This window comes from Eptatretus burgeri, chromosome 8 (assembly GCF_056783735.1).
Source record: "Eptatretus burgeri isolate ZD-2024b chromosome 8, Ebu_testis_v1, whole genome shotgun sequence".
NCBI lineage: Eukaryota > Metazoa > Chordata > Myxini > Myxiniformes > Myxinidae > Eptatretus > Eptatretus burgeri.
The window spans coordinates 90,175,975-90,193,914 of NC_140968.1; the positions used below are offsets into that span (position 1 = coordinate 90,175,975).

General features: G+C 41.4%; 1 protein-coding gene across 7 annotated transcripts in view; it reads right to left on the reverse strand.

Annotated features, from left to right (window-relative positions):
• TNRC18 (trinucleotide repeat containing 18) overlaps positions 1 to 17,940 on the reverse strand; it is a 136,195-nt gene that overhangs the window by 82,417 nt on the left and 35,838 nt on the right. For all 7 annotated transcript variants that reach the window (XM_085892944.1, XM_085892940.1, XM_085892939.1 and 4 more), the window contains exon 7: positions 1,681 to 1,910. In XM_085892944.1, coding sequence (XP_085749070.1) covers positions 1,681 to 1,910 — 230 coding nt within the window. The remainder of the gene's footprint in view (positions 1 to 1,680; positions 1,911 to 17,940) is intronic.

Consider the following 17,940-nt stretch of genomic DNA (forward strand, 5'->3'; position numbering starts at 1 on the left):
GGCCGAAAAACCTCGAAATGTGGGGGTATTTTAACGAAAAAACAATCTGCAGCATTAACCCTTGAAGCTAGAATCATGAATTTTCTTGTGCTTAATCCTCAGGTCATTCCCCATCGAACGGGTCCATCGCGTCAGGTTATATTGGGTAGTCGACTACCCATGTCCGCCTACCGGCTTGTCTGTGTGAGTGTGTGTGTGTGTGTGTGTGTGTGTGTGTGTGTGTGTGTGTGTGTGTGTGTGTGTGTGTGTGTGTGTGTGTGTGTTACTGTGACCGCTGTTTCTCGACAACCACTGGTCCGATCTAATTGAAACTTGCCAGATATATTACTGGGGACATGAGGATGTGCCTTTTCAAGGTTTGATATTAATCGGACAAGTTCTTCCCAAGTTATGGCCATTTATTTACCAACCAATGACAAGACACGTTGCTGCGTGGGCATGGCCGATGGGGAAAGGGAACCTCAGCCATGTTGCCCATTACGGGTTACAACGTACGGACTTCCGGAGAGTGATGACTTCGTGTATTCTAATAATTTCTCGATTTCTTATGCGCATTTAGAGATAAACACAATGCCCCAAGTTATGATCGTTTTCATATTAGATGGTGCATAAATTTTGGTTACATCAGAGTGAGCTGGTGTGCTCCGAACCAGGAAGTAAATTTGAAACACGCGATAACTTACGATCGAAAATAAGCAAGTAGGAGACAAAATTTCAACAACAGGTGTTTCTTTGGTACCTTTAGATGTTTTCGTGTATTCTAATAATTTCTCGATTTCTTATGCGCATTTATAGATTAACACAATGCCCCAAGTTATGATCGTTTTCATATTAGACGGTGCATAAATTTCGGTAACATCAGAGTGAATTGGTATGCTCCGAAGCAGGAAGTAAATTTTTTTCTCTCTCTCTCTTCTCTTCTCTTTGTGTTTTTCCTTGCGACGACATTGCGAAACGGCAAAATACGTTGGCGCTAATTGAATAATTGGCCATTAAAACTAAATTGCGAATAATCGTAACTGTGATATGCGAACTTCAGGGCCACGCACGTACAGGCACGCGAGAGCTAAGGAACGGCCTGTGAATTTGTTGTTTCTTGATCGCGGTTTGAAATTGTTTTTTTTTTTCATGGGCACGTACTAGTAATATAAAAATAGATAACATATGTATATATATATATATATATATATATATATATATATATATATATATATATATATATATATATATTTATATCATACAATATATGGGAAAATAAATCACATCACCAGATTGAGAATATGGAGTCAGAATTACTGAAACAGTTCCTATCCTCCAAAGGATAGAAGGCAAAAACGTATCACACAGTAAACCGAGTACACATTCAATCAAAATGACTTTTTTCTCCTCCACATCAAAATAATATATCAAGACTGTTGGCATGTCATTAAGATGGATCCATTAAACATCTTCTAGAATCTATGCATCTCCAAATAATATTTTCTATGCTCTTATAAGGAACAAACTGGAACATCTTATTGTAAATAAATAATCATGACTGAGCAACCTCAGCTTATAGTTCTGGAAACAAAAAAAAAATCAGTTGACCATTTTGTTCCAATCTCTGGTATCTATCCACAGCACGGGTAGTTCTGTAACTCAAAAGGCATTAATATATGTATTATTACATCGTCAACTCACCATAATATGGTGATGCAGGCCACATGGTCGACGGGCTGCAAGCTCGAGTGAGCCACCCATGCCCGGCCATGTGTGGTGCCTGTGGTGCTGGGTCGGGCACCCATTGCCCCGTTGGGGGCACAGATAAAAGACGCCCAGCACCCGCCAAGCTGGACTTTATGTCCACGCCTGCAGGACTCCCATGATGTGTGGTTCCCAGGCGAGAAAGGTCTGTGAGGTCCCGACCATCTCTGTAAATGGAATTTTGGGTCAGTCTAAAAATCGAGAGAATTTCTTACTTTACTTTTCTGAGCTGAATATTGTACTTTCAGGTTCTTTCAAGCTCAATGAACAAGTGTATTTGGAAAGAATACACAAAATAATGCAGCACACGTGGAAGTAGTTCATTTGGAAACATCGGAAGCTATTGCTCAGACGATACGTTAAATAAGACGGCGCGGTGTGAGACTATAAATCGATTGCTCATGTTGAACTAAGACAATTATTTTCTGCAATAATCGTACTGCATGGTACTGGATGAATCGACCCGACCTTGTTACCTGTGCCGCCAAAGGTGGACGGAGGTTATGTTTTCACCTCTGTTTGTCTGTCTGTCCGTTTGTTTGTGAGCAGGATGTCTCAAAAAGTTATGGAAGGATTCGGATGAAACGTGGTGGACAAGTTGGTGTGTGACAGGGAGAAACTGATTCAGATATGGGGATAAAAACTATATGTAGCATGATACAACAGAAAGTTGTGGATGGGTTATTACAAAACTTGGTGGATGAGTTGGAAGGTGATAAGAACAAGCTGAGTCGATTTTGTTTGAGGTCTGGATGTAGAACCAGCCTATTGGTGTGATACAAAATATAAACTGTTCAGCCTTGCAGAGGTATGCACTCCACTGAGTGCTGTTCTTTCAGCTAAGACTGTTCTGAGACTGTCTACCTGTGACATCAGATGCTAAAATTCAGTGTCTGATATCATCAGATACTGACACATCAGATACGGATTTTTTTAAAAAATACATATATATATATATATATATATATATATATATATATATATATATATATATATATATATATATATATATATATATATATATATATATATATATATATACACATACAAGCCAGTAGGCGACATGGGTGGTCGCGACATAATTGTATACCAGTCATACAGTTTTTGACGGATCGGGCTGAAATTTTTTGACAAAGAGGTTGATTATAGTGCGCATAAAAGCGTGGAAGCCAATTTTTGATTTTCGAAAAAACAAATTTTTGGGGATTTTTCAAAAATTTCAAAGTCCCGTTGCTAGGCAACGGTGTTGTCCATAGCAACGGTGATCAAAAGCATCGAACTATATCCTGGTATGAACCTACCTATCAGGTTTCATCAAAATTGGTTGACTCCTCTGGCCTCCAGAGCTGTCCATTACATACAAACATGCAAAGAAACATACAGACAGAAGGAAAAAGTGAAAATAAGGGTACTCTCGCGACCACCCAATATATATATATATATATATATATATATATATATATATATATATATATATATATATATATATATATATATATATATATATATATATACATACATATATGTAAATATCCAAGGCTTATAAGCTTTACAGTAAAAAAAAAACATTTCTAACTGGAAATTGTCACTTGATAGAGCGCATACCTTCGCCAGGCTGAACAGTTTACGTTTTGTATCCCACGGATGGGCCACATCTGGGTCCAGACTTGAACTAAATTCAAATCCACTTATTCTTGTCGCCTACCAACTCATCCACTAAGTTTCGTAATAACCCGTCCACAACTTTTTTCAAAAATTATGCTGTATATTGTTTTTGTCCCCATCTCTAAATGGTATGCCTGGTGTTGGCTTAATGGTTAGGGTGGTAGGCTTTCGATCCTCGGGTCCTGAGTTCAAATCCCGCTCAGCTGTTGAATTAATACCAGGTGGGATTAACTCGGCCTGTCATCCTTCCAAGGTCGGCAAAATGAGTGCCAGCATGCTGGTATCATGTGTCGGAGTGGCGACCCATCCAGGATTGTGCCCAATAGTCAAGGAGACTGCTGAAGCAACACCAATGCTCTGCACAGAGTATGGTTCCAATCTCCTCCTCCTCTAAATGGTGAAGAATTACTTGAAAAATTTAAAAATTCTCTGATTCAGATCCAGATCTGGATCTTCATCAGAATAGAATACATTATTCCTTGTGACACACCCAAACATATCCATCAAGTTTCATCCAAATCCGTCCATAACATTTTGAGATATCGCGCTATATATTGTTTTTGGCTCTATTTCTTAACGGTAAAGAATCGTTAAAAAAATTCTAGTCGTCAGATCCAGATCCGGATCTTCACCAAAATCGAATCAGTTTGTCCTTGTCTCACTCACACACACACACACACACACACAGACACACACACACAGACACACACACACACACACACACACACACACACACACACACACACACACACAACCACTATACCAAATATTGGCCGAATCCGTCCATAACATTTTGAGATATCGCGCTATATATTGTTTTTGGCTCTATTTCTTAACGGTAAAGAATCGTTAAAAAAATTCTAGTCGTCAGATCCAGATCCGGATCTTCACCAAAATCGAATCAGTTTGTCCTTGTCACACACACACACACACACACACACACACACACACACACACACACACACACACACACACACACACACACACACACACACACTACACCAAATATTGGCCGAATCCGTCCATAACATTTTGAGATATCGTGCTATATATTGTTTTTGGCTCTATTTCTTAACGGTAAAGAATAGTTAAAAAAATTCTAGTCGTCAGATCCAGATCCGGATCTTCACCAAAATCGAATCAGTTTGTCCTTGTCTCTTTCTCTCTCTCTCACACACACACACACACACACACACACACACACACACACACACACACACACACACACACACCCACACACACACACACACACACACACACACAGACACACACACACACACACACACACACACACACACACACACACACACAACCACTACACCAAATATTGGCCGAATCCGTCCATAACATTTTGAGATATCGCGCTATGTATTGTTTTTGGCTCTATTTCTTAACGGTAAAGAATAGTTAAAAAAATTCTAGTCGTCAGATCCAGATCCGGATCTTCACCAAAATCGAATCAGTTTGTCCTTGTCTCTCACACACACACACACACACACACACACACACACACACACACACACACACACACACACACACACACACACACACACACAACCACTACACCAAATATTGGCCGAATCCGTCCATAACGTTTTGAGATATCCCGCTCACAGACAAACAAACAAACGGACAGACAGGGGGTGAAACCATAACCTCCCATCCAGCTTCGGTATCAGAGGTAATCATGGTATTAAAATGCAACATACAATTCAATTCCCCTTCAGAGTTGCTGTATTTTGGTGATCTTAAAGAGGGATGAAAGAAAACACAGAAACACAAGAGAAGACGGCATATTTAGACTGCTTCAGAAGAAAACATTGGTTTGAAATGCAACTTTGGACAGTTTATTTGCCCCATTTTATTTTATCCATCCATCCATCCATCGGGACCATACTCTGTGCAGAGCGTTGGTGCTGCCTAAGCAGTCTCCTTGGCTATCGGGCACAATCCTGGACGGGTCGCCACTCCGACACATGATACCAGCAAGCTGGCACTCATTCTGCCGACCTCGGAAGGATGCCAGGCAGAGTCAACCTCACCTGGTATTAATTCAACAGCAGAGTGGAATTTAGAACTCAGGATCCGAGGATCCCAAACGCACCACCCGAACCATTAATCCAACACCAGATATATTACATAATTATAATTCTGCGCAAATCTAACATTTTCTCGTGACGTGTGCTTGCCGGGTCCCTGTTTTGCGAACATGTTTCGATACAAACACGGGAACCCGTTCTCTTACTCCGATCAGATTTCCATCATTACAAGCAGAATACAATACAACATACAATATTTTTACATCTTATAAAACCCATTCACAAAAACGTGCCACGAAGCAAACGTAGAAGTCTGGCGCTCACGGTGAGCTCTGAAAACACAGCTTGTGTTAATAACCACAGAAACCACAACCATTTCCAGTTCATGTACATACAAAACTTCACAATGAACCCAAGAATGGAGCACAACTGAACACAGGACCTCACAGCCTGTTGTGATGCTATCGTGTTTATCCTTGTAGCTTTTGTAATCTTTCCACAAAACAACTGTTTCACTCACTGTGCAGATACTCCATCTGACTTACAGACACACTCGTGAGATGTGAGACACAGATCAGAGCTCTGTGATTAAACCTCCGTGACACAGATGAAACGTCCGCACAATCACACAGTTTTGTCGAAGTAAGGAATTTTGATTTCCAGCTTGTTTGCTTTTAATAAAGACCGAACAATTAAAATGAGCGATAAATACACGATCGGAAAGTTTGAATGTCGACAACTCCACGTCAAAGTCACAGACGCGTCGCTTTGCTTGGATAATGTGGGACGTGTCTGTCTAAAGTTCAATGGAAATACAGTTTAATCACTCACACACACACACACACACACACACACACACACACACACACACACACACACACACACACACACACACACACACACACACACACACACACACACACACACACACACACACACACACGACAAGACTTTGATTGCGATATTTGCACACAAACTATCCTGTCATAAAGAACAATACATTGTTAAAGGAACCTTTGTCACATCAACGGGTCAGTAAATGATAAACACCTTGAGAATATTTACTATAAACACATTTCTCGATTGATAAGTTTGTCAAAGTTTTGAGCAATAACACACGGGTGTGATTCAAAGGGTACTGGACCGATTGTATTGTGAGGTCATTTTGATGCAATTGTTTGCTTCATGGTATTGTGATGTCATAAAATGATGTCATGGTACAATTGTCTTCGATGGATTTTGCTGATGCGACGATAAATATCTCAATGATATCTTGTGATGATAAGAAAAACGTACATCATCTTCTCCTGGCTCGCTGCTCGCTCACATGATTAAGCACACCGAACACTGTGAACGGCATTCTCTATCAAGTGCATCATTACTTGGGACCATCTATTTATTATGTATGCATGAAAGGTGGTGAGGGGTGGAAGGTCAATCCAGAGAATAGAAAATGAAGATGGGGAGAGAATACGTTGTGAGATAATCGGGATTTAAAGGGAGGAGGGAAAGGAGAATGTTGTGGGATGTATATGGAGACGAGGGGAGGGGTGGGTGTTGGGGGGGGGGTGCGTGGGGGTCGGAATGGAGTCAAAAATTCCACCATTTTCATACGTATTAAATAGATGGCTCCATGTGTCACTCCAGGAGATGGTGCAATACTGTTGTGTACTGTGGATCATCACATCCTCGTGCATATCACAGTACTACTTGTGACAATATAACGGCCGATCAATTATTCTGTGAACCTCTTGCACCAATGACAGTCCTTTGCTAAATTAGAAATATGTTTATGTCAGCGTGGCTGTGTACTTTATGATTAATTCCCACCCCCCCGCCCTGTTTGTGTGGGATTCCAATGTCTACAAAGATTTATTTGTCAAAAAAAAAAAAATTCTAATCAATAAAAATATAAATAAATACTTGATTGTGAGAATTCCCATCTGAGCACTTGCCTCATGATGCTTCGGCTCCAGGTTGAAATCCAAATAAATTCATTGATTTGTTATAATTTTGTCTAATAATGTGCTCGTAATTCATGAGAAAGGATTGCGACGTCTCCTGATTCCCTTGCCCTGCTCATGACGTGTAAAAAAACTCCTCCACGAGCCTTAGATCGCTGTAATGAAGAGATGGCCCCACCTGTCACTCGGTGGGATGATGCGAAAAGATAAGTATCACAGGTAAGAGGGGAAAAAGGTAACGTTCCGTGAAGACATTGGAAGAAAAAAAAACATCATAACGTGCACGTGAAAGCTAATCATTTAAAGGAGGATGCCAAGTCACTTCCAAATCACCAAACAACAGAAGGAATGCAAAGGAGAAAACAATTTCCTTGGTGGAGTTCATAAGTCTTTGGAATAGGTGGGAAGGATTTCTTTCTGTTTTTGTTACCTTCACCACCGAAGGTGGTGGTGGTGGTGGACGGAGGTTATGATTTCACCCCTGTCTGTTTGTCTGTTTCTGAGCAGGTTATCTAAAAAGGTTGTGGACAGATTTCGACGAATGCATGAAATGGTGGACATGTTGGATGTGTGAGAAGGACTAATTGATTCGATTTTGGTGAAGATCCAAAATTTGGAATTTTTAAAGCGATTCTTCGCCATTGAGATATCGGACCAAAAATTATATATCGCACGATATCTCAAAAAAGTTTTGGATGGATTTGGACAATACTTGGTGGACAAGTTTGGTGTGTGACAAGGAAGAATTGATTCGATTTTGGTCAAGGCTGAATCCGGATCTGGATCTGACCATTTTTAAAGTGATTCTTCACCATTGAGAGACAGTGCTAAACCAATATATAACAGGTTACCTCAAAAAGTTGTGTACGGATTTGGACGAAACTTGGTGGACAGGTTGGGTGTGTGGTAAGGACAAATTGATTCGATTTTGGTGAATATCCCAATCAGGATCCAGATACGAGAAATATTTAATTTTAAAAGTGATTCCTCATAATTGATAGTGCCACAAATGATATATAGCATGATATTTGAAAAACGTATTGGGCCCAATATGTTCTTGTGGGTCAGGCATTGCATGGCGGGGGTATGCGCTTTACCGAGTGTCCTCGTAATACCTGTTGTCATCCATGGAATTTATCAACAGGTGACAGGCATCGACGGTAAGTGCTTACAATGGCAAGGAATCTTTTTACATGATTGTAAGATTATAAAGTTATTGGACAAATAATAAATAATAAATTGCATAATCTGCTCCATTTGAATTAAGATGGATTGAAATAATAATGGGCTATGTGTGGACTCCACAAGAAGTACGCACGGACCGTGTAGTTGGGCGATCTCTCCAGAAACTGACTGATTGGCTGATTAAGGCGTCTAACAAGACAATACAACAATATATATATATATATATATATATATATATATATATATATCTATATATATATATATATCTATATATATATATATATCTCTCTCTCTCTCTCTCTCTCTCTCTCTCTCTCTCTCTCTCTCTCTCTCTCTCTCTCTCTCTCTCTCTCTCTCTCTCTCTCTCTCTCTCTCTCTCTCTCTCTCTCTCTCTCTCTCTCTCTCTCTCTCTGTGATGTACCATACTCTTTACAGAGCGTCGGTACTGCTGAAGCAGCTTCATTACCAAGTGTTATACTTGGTGGTTTGCCATTGCCTTCCCAGCAGAAGTTAGGACAGGAATTTGAATTTGGCTAGGGTGCCGGTGATAGCTCACCTACTGTTGTCCGCAAAGGACACTGTAGGGTCTTTTACATCCGCCAACAAATGCCGGCAGAAGGGACATCCGTTTAACATCCATCCAAGGGATGGCGCACACATCGAGGAATCACCCTGCCCATGAAACATTGGGATTACAGTTTGTAGCCGCATCAGGACTCGAACCCAGGATAGATGGCTTCGAGGCGAGTGTACCTACCTCCAGGCCATCCTGCCAGCCACATTACAATACTGTACAACCTCCAATGGAAGGGAAAGAGGAAAATGCCTCCACCATGAGCTCTCCGGGTGAAAAAAGGAAAACCGTTCTGTGCCAACACATTGCGCATATCTTGAGAAAACAGACATGCAGCAGTTCCACAAATCACAGAAACGTTCAAGAGTGGCATGATCCAAACTCACCGACAGAGCTGGAACGGGTCAGAGGTTATCTGACCGCATAAACTTTCAATCAATATCAATAAAAAACGACAAGTTCTTTTATTTACTTGGCTGTCCAAGCATAGCTGCCGGTGTCGGACGAAATTATCATCTTACGCAGTCCGAATGGATGAACCATTTATAATCATGTCTGATGTCCAATGCTCTCGAGGAATTTCTGTCGGGCCACTGTTAAGTGTTGGAGGAGGAAAGCTTGAGTTGTTAATATCACCATTAGCATCGGTCACAGGTTGCATTAAAATACCCTCCATTGATGAAACAGGGCAAGTAACTATAATTGTCCTCTGTGGTTGGATTCAATTCAATAGGAAGGTCACAAACAAAATCCTGAGCTCAAGATAGCTAACTAAATATTTGGTAGAACGTTGAAGGTGTTGGAGGTGATAATAAGGATTGGCCTTCATGCCAAAGATGAGCATTCACATGTGACGTATGCACACCTGCGACGTATCGATGTGACATGCACATGTGACATGTGACATGTGCATGTACCTGCATGTGTGAATTTGCCTATCAAGTGGGAATTGCAGCGCACACAGCAATCATACTCTGAAAAGGCAAGCGATGTAACCCTGGCATCAGGAAATATCCAAGAAGAACAGACCACTTGCTGCCCACAGTTTTGGCAATAATTTGTTCAGAGTGCCGATGATAACTCATTTACTCTTCTTTAAAGTCCCCCAACTAATGCTCACAGATGGGATATCACCGTGTGATGCAACGCCCTGCCAGCACCAATCCGACAGTTTATAGTCGGGTCAGAAATCGAACCCAGGCTCGTCAGCTCAAAGGTAAGTGTGAGTTACCGTTCCACAATCCTTCCGATTGCACAACTTCAAGATTATTAACACACACAATTAAACAGGAGATTCCGTTTCAGTGATTACACAATTTGGTGTTGCAATTTTATTTTATTTTCAATTGTGTTTTTTTTTTTGCACTGTCGAGGCTCGTATGAGAGCTAACGCACAGAAATATACAACAAGGGGGGGGGGCAGGAGAGGGAAGGACAAAACAGTGGGGAACAGAGACGTTAGGAGATCTGTGGAAGGGAAAGGGATGGGGAGGGGAAGGTGGGGAATAGAAGATGGACATTACAGGGACTTTCAGGAAGGAAAGCAGGGAATTTGAAGGAAGTGGGTTTGAGGTGGATTTACGGGGGTAGAAAAGATCGAGGATTTGGATGGGGGACGATAAGAGGTGGTGGTGAACAGCTGTTTTGAAGACCTGGAGGGAAGAGTGGGATTGACGAGAGTGTGGGAGTTCATTCCAAAGGTGGGAAAAAAGAGGAATGAAAGAGTGAAGGTGAGCAGTGATTCGTGGTTTTGGAAGTTTTACCAGAAGGGGGATGCTGGCAGATCTTGAGCACCCTGCAGAAATATGGGGGGGGGGGACATATCTCAGACTGAGCTGGTGGGGGGGGGGCGAGGCCGGAGAGGAGATGGAAGAAGACAGAAAGTCCACCGACCTGCCTGCGGTGAGAGAGTGATAGACCCAAAGACTCAGCCTCATTGCAAGAGGTACCAATGTTCCTAAATGCCTTGGTTTCCCCAGCCTGAAACCGAGAAAGGCGAGAGGAGGGAGCTCCAGTCCAGAGGGGAGAGCAATTTTATGCACATACACAGTATTTCTCTGAATGAAATGGGATTAGTTTAGCCCAATCAGCAAATGTAGAAACTACTGGGAAATGAGAACAGCACTCAGTGGAGTGCACACCTCCGTCAAGCGAAAGAGTTCACATTTTGTATCCCGCTGAAAGGCCGAATCTGCATCCAGACCAAAAGCAAAATCGAATCGACTTGTTATTGTCACCGAACCAACTCGTCCACCAAGTTTTTTCATAATCCTTCCATAATACAGACAGACAGACAGACAGACACAGCGGTGAAAACATAACCTCTGTCCACCTTTGGTGGCAGAGATAACAAGTGGAAAGGTTTATTTTTTATATAATAAAGGACACAAATGTAGAACAACGCTGATTATGGTTAATTTTATAACTTTTTGAGTTTATGTTCTTGGAATGACAGCTTTTCCTGAAGGACAATGCATTCATGTTGCGCCATTGAGGAAGGTAGCATACGATGCCCCAGTTGGGATCTCCTATTTATTACCTTCAACATATTTGAACTTGCCTGCTTTGCTGCATCTGTCTGCCATGGATGTTCACGATACTGAACATGTAACCAGGACTGAGAGGGGGTAAACAAGGAACGTGGCAGGTGGGGTGGCATCCCACCCCATCTTATTTTCCTACTAATAAGATCTCAATGTATTTTAAGTTCCATGAGCATAAATCACCCAAAACACATCGCTCACACGGAAGCTCTACCACCCACCGAAATAGGATCATGAGTTGTGTCCTCATAAAGGTCCTAAAGGGTATCATTTTTAGACCTGCTACACCTGCCTTCCAAAAACACTTGGCATTTGCCAAAAACCCAAAGGAAATGAACACCATTATTTCACGTTATTTAAATTCTGCTGCTCCTATGCATAGCATGATGTTGGAGGAATTATAGCAACATCAATTGTTCAAGTAATATTATATCGCTGAAACATTTCACTTAACTTGACAGGTGTCAAACAGTGATGCAAGTGTCAATGCTTTCTGAAATAGCAATTCACAATGCAACTTTTTTCCAGCTGCCAGCTACCACTACAGCACAGCTTGACACGAGCCCTTAACGAGACTTTTACATGAAAATTCACAAGACAACCAGCAAGCATGGCTGCCATCCCACAGGCAAGGGTGCCCCTGAACTGCCTTCGAAACCTTTTTCTGCCGGTGAAAAAGTGTATCGTGAGACTCTGACCCTGTGAGTGTGAAGAGGGAGCTGAACAAGTGTTTAAGCTGGATTGTACAGGCCCTGTGGGAGCAGAAAGAGATAGGGAGGGAATGGAGAGGGGGGCTGGTTTGAGTTTCCTTCATTCAATTCGTCGCGAAGCCGTTCTAGCATTTACGCCGAAATAACATGTCGTCGGTGCCAGCTCAAGATCTGACCGGGTGAACGGTCTGTGGACATTACCGCAGTCAAATAATTATATGGCCCAAGGAGGGAATGAAAAAAAAAATACAATCGGTAGATGAAGGCTTATTGATCGATCTCCTTTCTTCTCCCATTAGAGTTTTGTTGCAAATGCAATGTTCGTCTGCGAGAAAATTTGCACACGCGCGCGTTTTTGGTTTGGACTGTCGTGTAAAGTAAAACCGCAAGGTCCTATTTCTAAAAATAAAATAATAAAACACTCCAAAACAACGCCCACATGAGATTTAGATCCAAAGGGTGTATATCTGTACAACCTTCGGACAGACAGTGAGCCACAGCTCGGTTTTTGTCTGCTTTTATGATGTAATTGCAGTGTATTGAACATTGGCCTGATGTGACAATCTCATATTAGGACTCAAGGCAAAGGTTTGTATCTGGCCTCCCAACTGCAGAGCCAAGCTTGCCTTTGGCTAAACAACAATGGCAATGCATAGGTAGACCGTACAGCGGTGGGAGGGTCCAATAAATTAACAAGCACGAATAAAGTTCAGATGAGAGCAGTCCGGGACCAGCAGAGGCGTAATCATATCCTTCAGGTCGAGTATTGTTTGTTTTCGGTGGCAAAACAAGCTCATATCGAGGGTGACCTTTGCACGGCAGAGTTTCTAATCTCGTGGCATATTTGAGGAGGTACCTACATGGCAAAAACACTTAAGAAGCACATAGCATTGGCATCACATGATCAGAGCTCAAAAATTAATTGCAGGTGTGTAGAGCCCAAAGAGGGTTCATGCTGATGGATTTTCCAAACAGAGAACTCGGGTGCTTCAAATCCATAAAAGGTGTCCAGCGTGCGGGAAGCAGAGCATGAACAGATGGTGTGCTTTGTTCTTGCCGAGAGCATGGCACCTCATTTGCATGGTGGTGATTGTGCCTGTCTCAACCTTATCAGAAATGCACCGGTCACACGGTTCCCTCAGGCCTGTTTGAAGGTGAATCCCTGGGGCATACGACCACGTCTTGCTTCTCATCTCTGCAGGTCTCGTCCCTCCTCTTTGCAGAACGTTTCCAAAGCATCTGGCTCTTTGGCTCGGCTTCTATCTTTTTTTCCTGGCCCTGAGCCTGAGATGCAGGCTTGAAGCACTCAGAAATATGTATAAATGTGTCATATATATATATATATATATATATATATATATATATATATATATATATATATATATATATATATATATATATATATATATATATATCTTTGTTCCTTATACATTTCCAAAACCCTTGGCCAATTTCCCTGAAATTTTCTGTACCATATTATTTAACATGTGAAGGTAAACATTACAAGAAAAGTTTTCAATTATTAATCAAATTGATATAAAAACATGAAACAATGGTGCTGTAGCCAATCAAGCATCATATGATGGGTGCCAGCCTCGGCTCCGAGAGGGGGAAATGATGCTTCTGTCCGGAATCAAACCAAGTGCATTAAAATATTTATATTCCACATGCAGAAAAGAAATTAATATAGGTGGTCTGCAGTCTCCACATGACTACACTGAGCATAACGAGGGGTCACACGCTCCTGTACAATCTTAAATAAGGAAACGAGGAGGCCAATTGGCCCATCATTGCTGTTGGTCTTCCATATCCACTGTCGATGATATTAATTTGGCCTGGCAATTCTTCCATACAGACCTGCTCTCTCTTGTGCACAGATTCATCCCATCTTGTCTTCAATTACCTTACCCATCCTCCCGCTCTTGGTACTCTGAATCCTGTGGTTAGGCTGTTTTTTTTTTAAAATAACTTGCATTCTCCTCCTGAAAGGCAAATCTGACCGAAGGCAACCTCAGATCATTTCACAAAGCCCACAGCAAGTGTGTATCTACCCTCAGGAGAGCCAGTAAACAACATCTGTCCAATCTCAAGAATGAGCTTTCAAACTTGTCTCCCTCCTCTAAAACCTGGTGGCGCCTTGTTAAGTTTGTTTCTGGAGTATGATACCCTTCTATCCCTTTTGTCACTTCAAATGGCACTGCAGCCGACTGCTGAAGAGAAGGCTGAACGCCTGATTTCTGTGTTTGCTTCAAAATCTTGTGGCCCTAACCCCTCCCTCTCTGTACCCACCCTTCCCAATCATACCCAATTGCTCCTGAACAATTTGTCTTTTGCACCTGAAAAGGGGAAATGTTTTCTGGCAATACCTGGTGTTGGCTTAATGGTTAGGTTGGTGGGCTTGGGATCTGAGGGTCCTGAGTTCAAATCCTACTTGGCTGCTGAATTACTACCAGGTGGGGTTGACTCAACCTGTCATCCTTCTGAGGTTGGCGAAATGAGTACCAACCAGCTTGCTCGGATGGTTGAGCCATTTGAGCATCTTATGTTGGAGTGGTGAAACATCCAGGATTGTGCCCAATAGCAAAGGAGACTGCTTTGGCAGCACCGATGCTCTGTATGGAGTTTGATTTTCTGGGGATGGCTTTTCTGGAAATGCTTGACTCTGACTCTGCAACTGGACTGGATGACATCAGCACATGTGTCCTAAAAACTTGCTCTTGTGCTTCTTCTCTCTGCTCTTTTCACCCTGTTTTACCACTATACTAAAAATTTAGGCCATCTCCCATCTCCTTGTAAATCAACCAATAAATATCACAGCATTACATAGAAAAGGTGCAAAAACGGATACCCTTAACGACAGTTCAAGAAGTTTTCTTCCGGCCAATTATTGCCGTGTTGAACTCCAGAGTTAATTTATTTACTAATATTACATAAGTTCTTCACTACAGCTTCACTCCTTTACACCCTGTCCGGCCTGTAGACCCCCTTAGACCCTTTAACACCCATTTATATCCTTTTGAGACGTATAGACCGTCTTCGACCCTTTCGACACTTTTCAGACCAATGGAACTTTTAACACCCGTTGGACAATTTCAGACCATTTAGACACTTAAGACCACTTTTGCTCTTTCGTCCTTAGACCCCTTCAGACCTTGAGACTCATTAAACGCTTTAGACTACTTTATGACCTTTTATGACCCTCAAGCCACTCTAGATCCCTCTACACCCCTAAGAAAATAACCCCCCCCCCAAAAAAATCATATACAGTATATATATATATATACATATATATATATATATATATATATATATATATATATATATATATATATATATACATACACACACATACACACGCTTGGGCCAAGCTTCCTCGAGCCAACCCCACCATACACATACTTATGAAAACCTTTTACATTTTAAAATGTAAACAGGATGCCAACAGCTCACACCATCCAGCTCACAGCTCACAAATTCTGTTTTGTGGACTTCAAGACGCAGAAGGCTTCATACAACATAAACCAAAATCGATGTCACGAGTCAAATATTTTTCTCACCTGTAATATTTTGCTTGCACATCACAAGCCTAAGAACCATCATTCACATCCGGTAATTGATGGACAACGAGCCGCAGTAAAGCGAGTAAGGGAAAACTGACGTCCATTTGTTTTCCAGTTAGTTCAAACCGCTTTGGTGAAACGCATTGATGGAGACAGCAAAATATTCGCAAATGTGAAGTCAAGTGAAATTAAATGGGTTCATAATGCAACAAAATGAGACAAAATGCTCAGTTTACGTTATGGTTATATAGCCAGAGCTGGGACTGCATTGGGGCTGGAGAGAAAGCTGCATTTACACACAAACTGTAATTACAGGTAATAACATGTAGTTAAACATGCTCCTCAACTGAAAACAAAATTACCTACTTTATTTCTCAATGAAAGTATGCAATTACTTTGTTTTCTGTCACCAAAGCTACGCAGCAATTGAAGCTGTGTTACTAATTATTGCATGCGCAGCCTCGGAATTCATCCCTTGCCGTTATGCAATTAACTTCCCTCGGCAAGCCAATCTCTTCATTCCACGCTGGCCAAATAAAATAAATTACTAACTTAATCTGGTAACAGGACAGCTTTTCTTTAATGCAGAAGTAGCAAGAAAGTGATCTGAATAATAATAATAATAATAATAGAAATAATAATATTAATGACAGTAATAAATTATTGTTATTCTTACCCTTATCATATAATCCTTCTCACATCTTCAGAGACTGATGTTATTGCCTCTGAGCTGGTACCTTTGTGTCAAGTCAGATCCTGAGAGATCAACAAGTTGTAAAATGGAAGATGTTCTTAATTGTGCAGCCTTTAGAAGAGTGTGAATGCTGATTGTGCTATCTGACTCTTTGGAGGAACCTTTCAAGTCCTTGGTTCGGACTCCCAGGACACGTGACAATTGGTCCCACTTTGGCCGCACCACCTTGTGTTCTCTCTATTTCCATTTACATGGGTTGGTGTTTGTAGATGTTTCCCTTTTCTTTTCTTTCCAGATGTTCATCAAATTGGCAAGGAATGTAAATGATGGTAATGTTTTGTGGGTTTGATCCGAATGGTTGAAGATGCCGAGGATGTTAGGTTTTCTGGTTTCCTCATTCTTATTTAATGGCAAGATGAAGTCCCAAAGGATCTTCACCTTGTGATTTTCTATGACCAGATCAGGCTTGTGTTCCCACCAATGTAGTCGTCCAGGCAGGAACCTTTTTCATTTCAATACAACATTGAAGCTCATGGAAGAGTCCATGGAGGAGTATTGGTCATCAAGGTCCTTAGAATGAAGAGTATTGGCCACTTCCTTTTACCTTTCCAAGTGGAGAGTTTGTTGAAAAGTATCCACAATCATTTATTAAAAACCGTGTTGTGGTGATTACATTGCTTATTGTACTTGCAGGTGCAAGCACGAACTGTCTGCGCCATTGTGAAGCTGTTTCATCCCTGAACAGTCAGGAGTTGTTAACATGACCGCTCCGCTGTCCGTTTGCACCAACGAAGAGCAGCGTGCAGGGATATGATTTTTGTGGTCTGAACGTGTACCAGGAGCAGAAATCCATCACAAACTTTCAGCACAATATGGAAACAGTGCTTTACCGCAGCGGAGTGTGTATGATTGGATTACCATGTTCAAAATTGGTGGCACAAGATTCACTCTTGATGAACGATCTGGACACCCATCCACATCCACAACAGAACAAAACATTGAACGAGTCTGCGCCACGATTCTGGATAACTGACGTTCGACTATTGATGAAGTGGCACAACATCTGAACATCAGTCATGGTTCTACAGATTAAATCATAAAAACAAATGAATTGGCTTTCATAAAGTTTCTACAAGATGGATTCCAAAACAACTCACAGGAGAGTACAAGCACAACCGTGTGACAATCTGCCAGAGATTTTTTTAACCGCTTTCATCATGAAGGGAATGTTGTTGGTTTTTTTGAGATGCATTGTCACTGGAG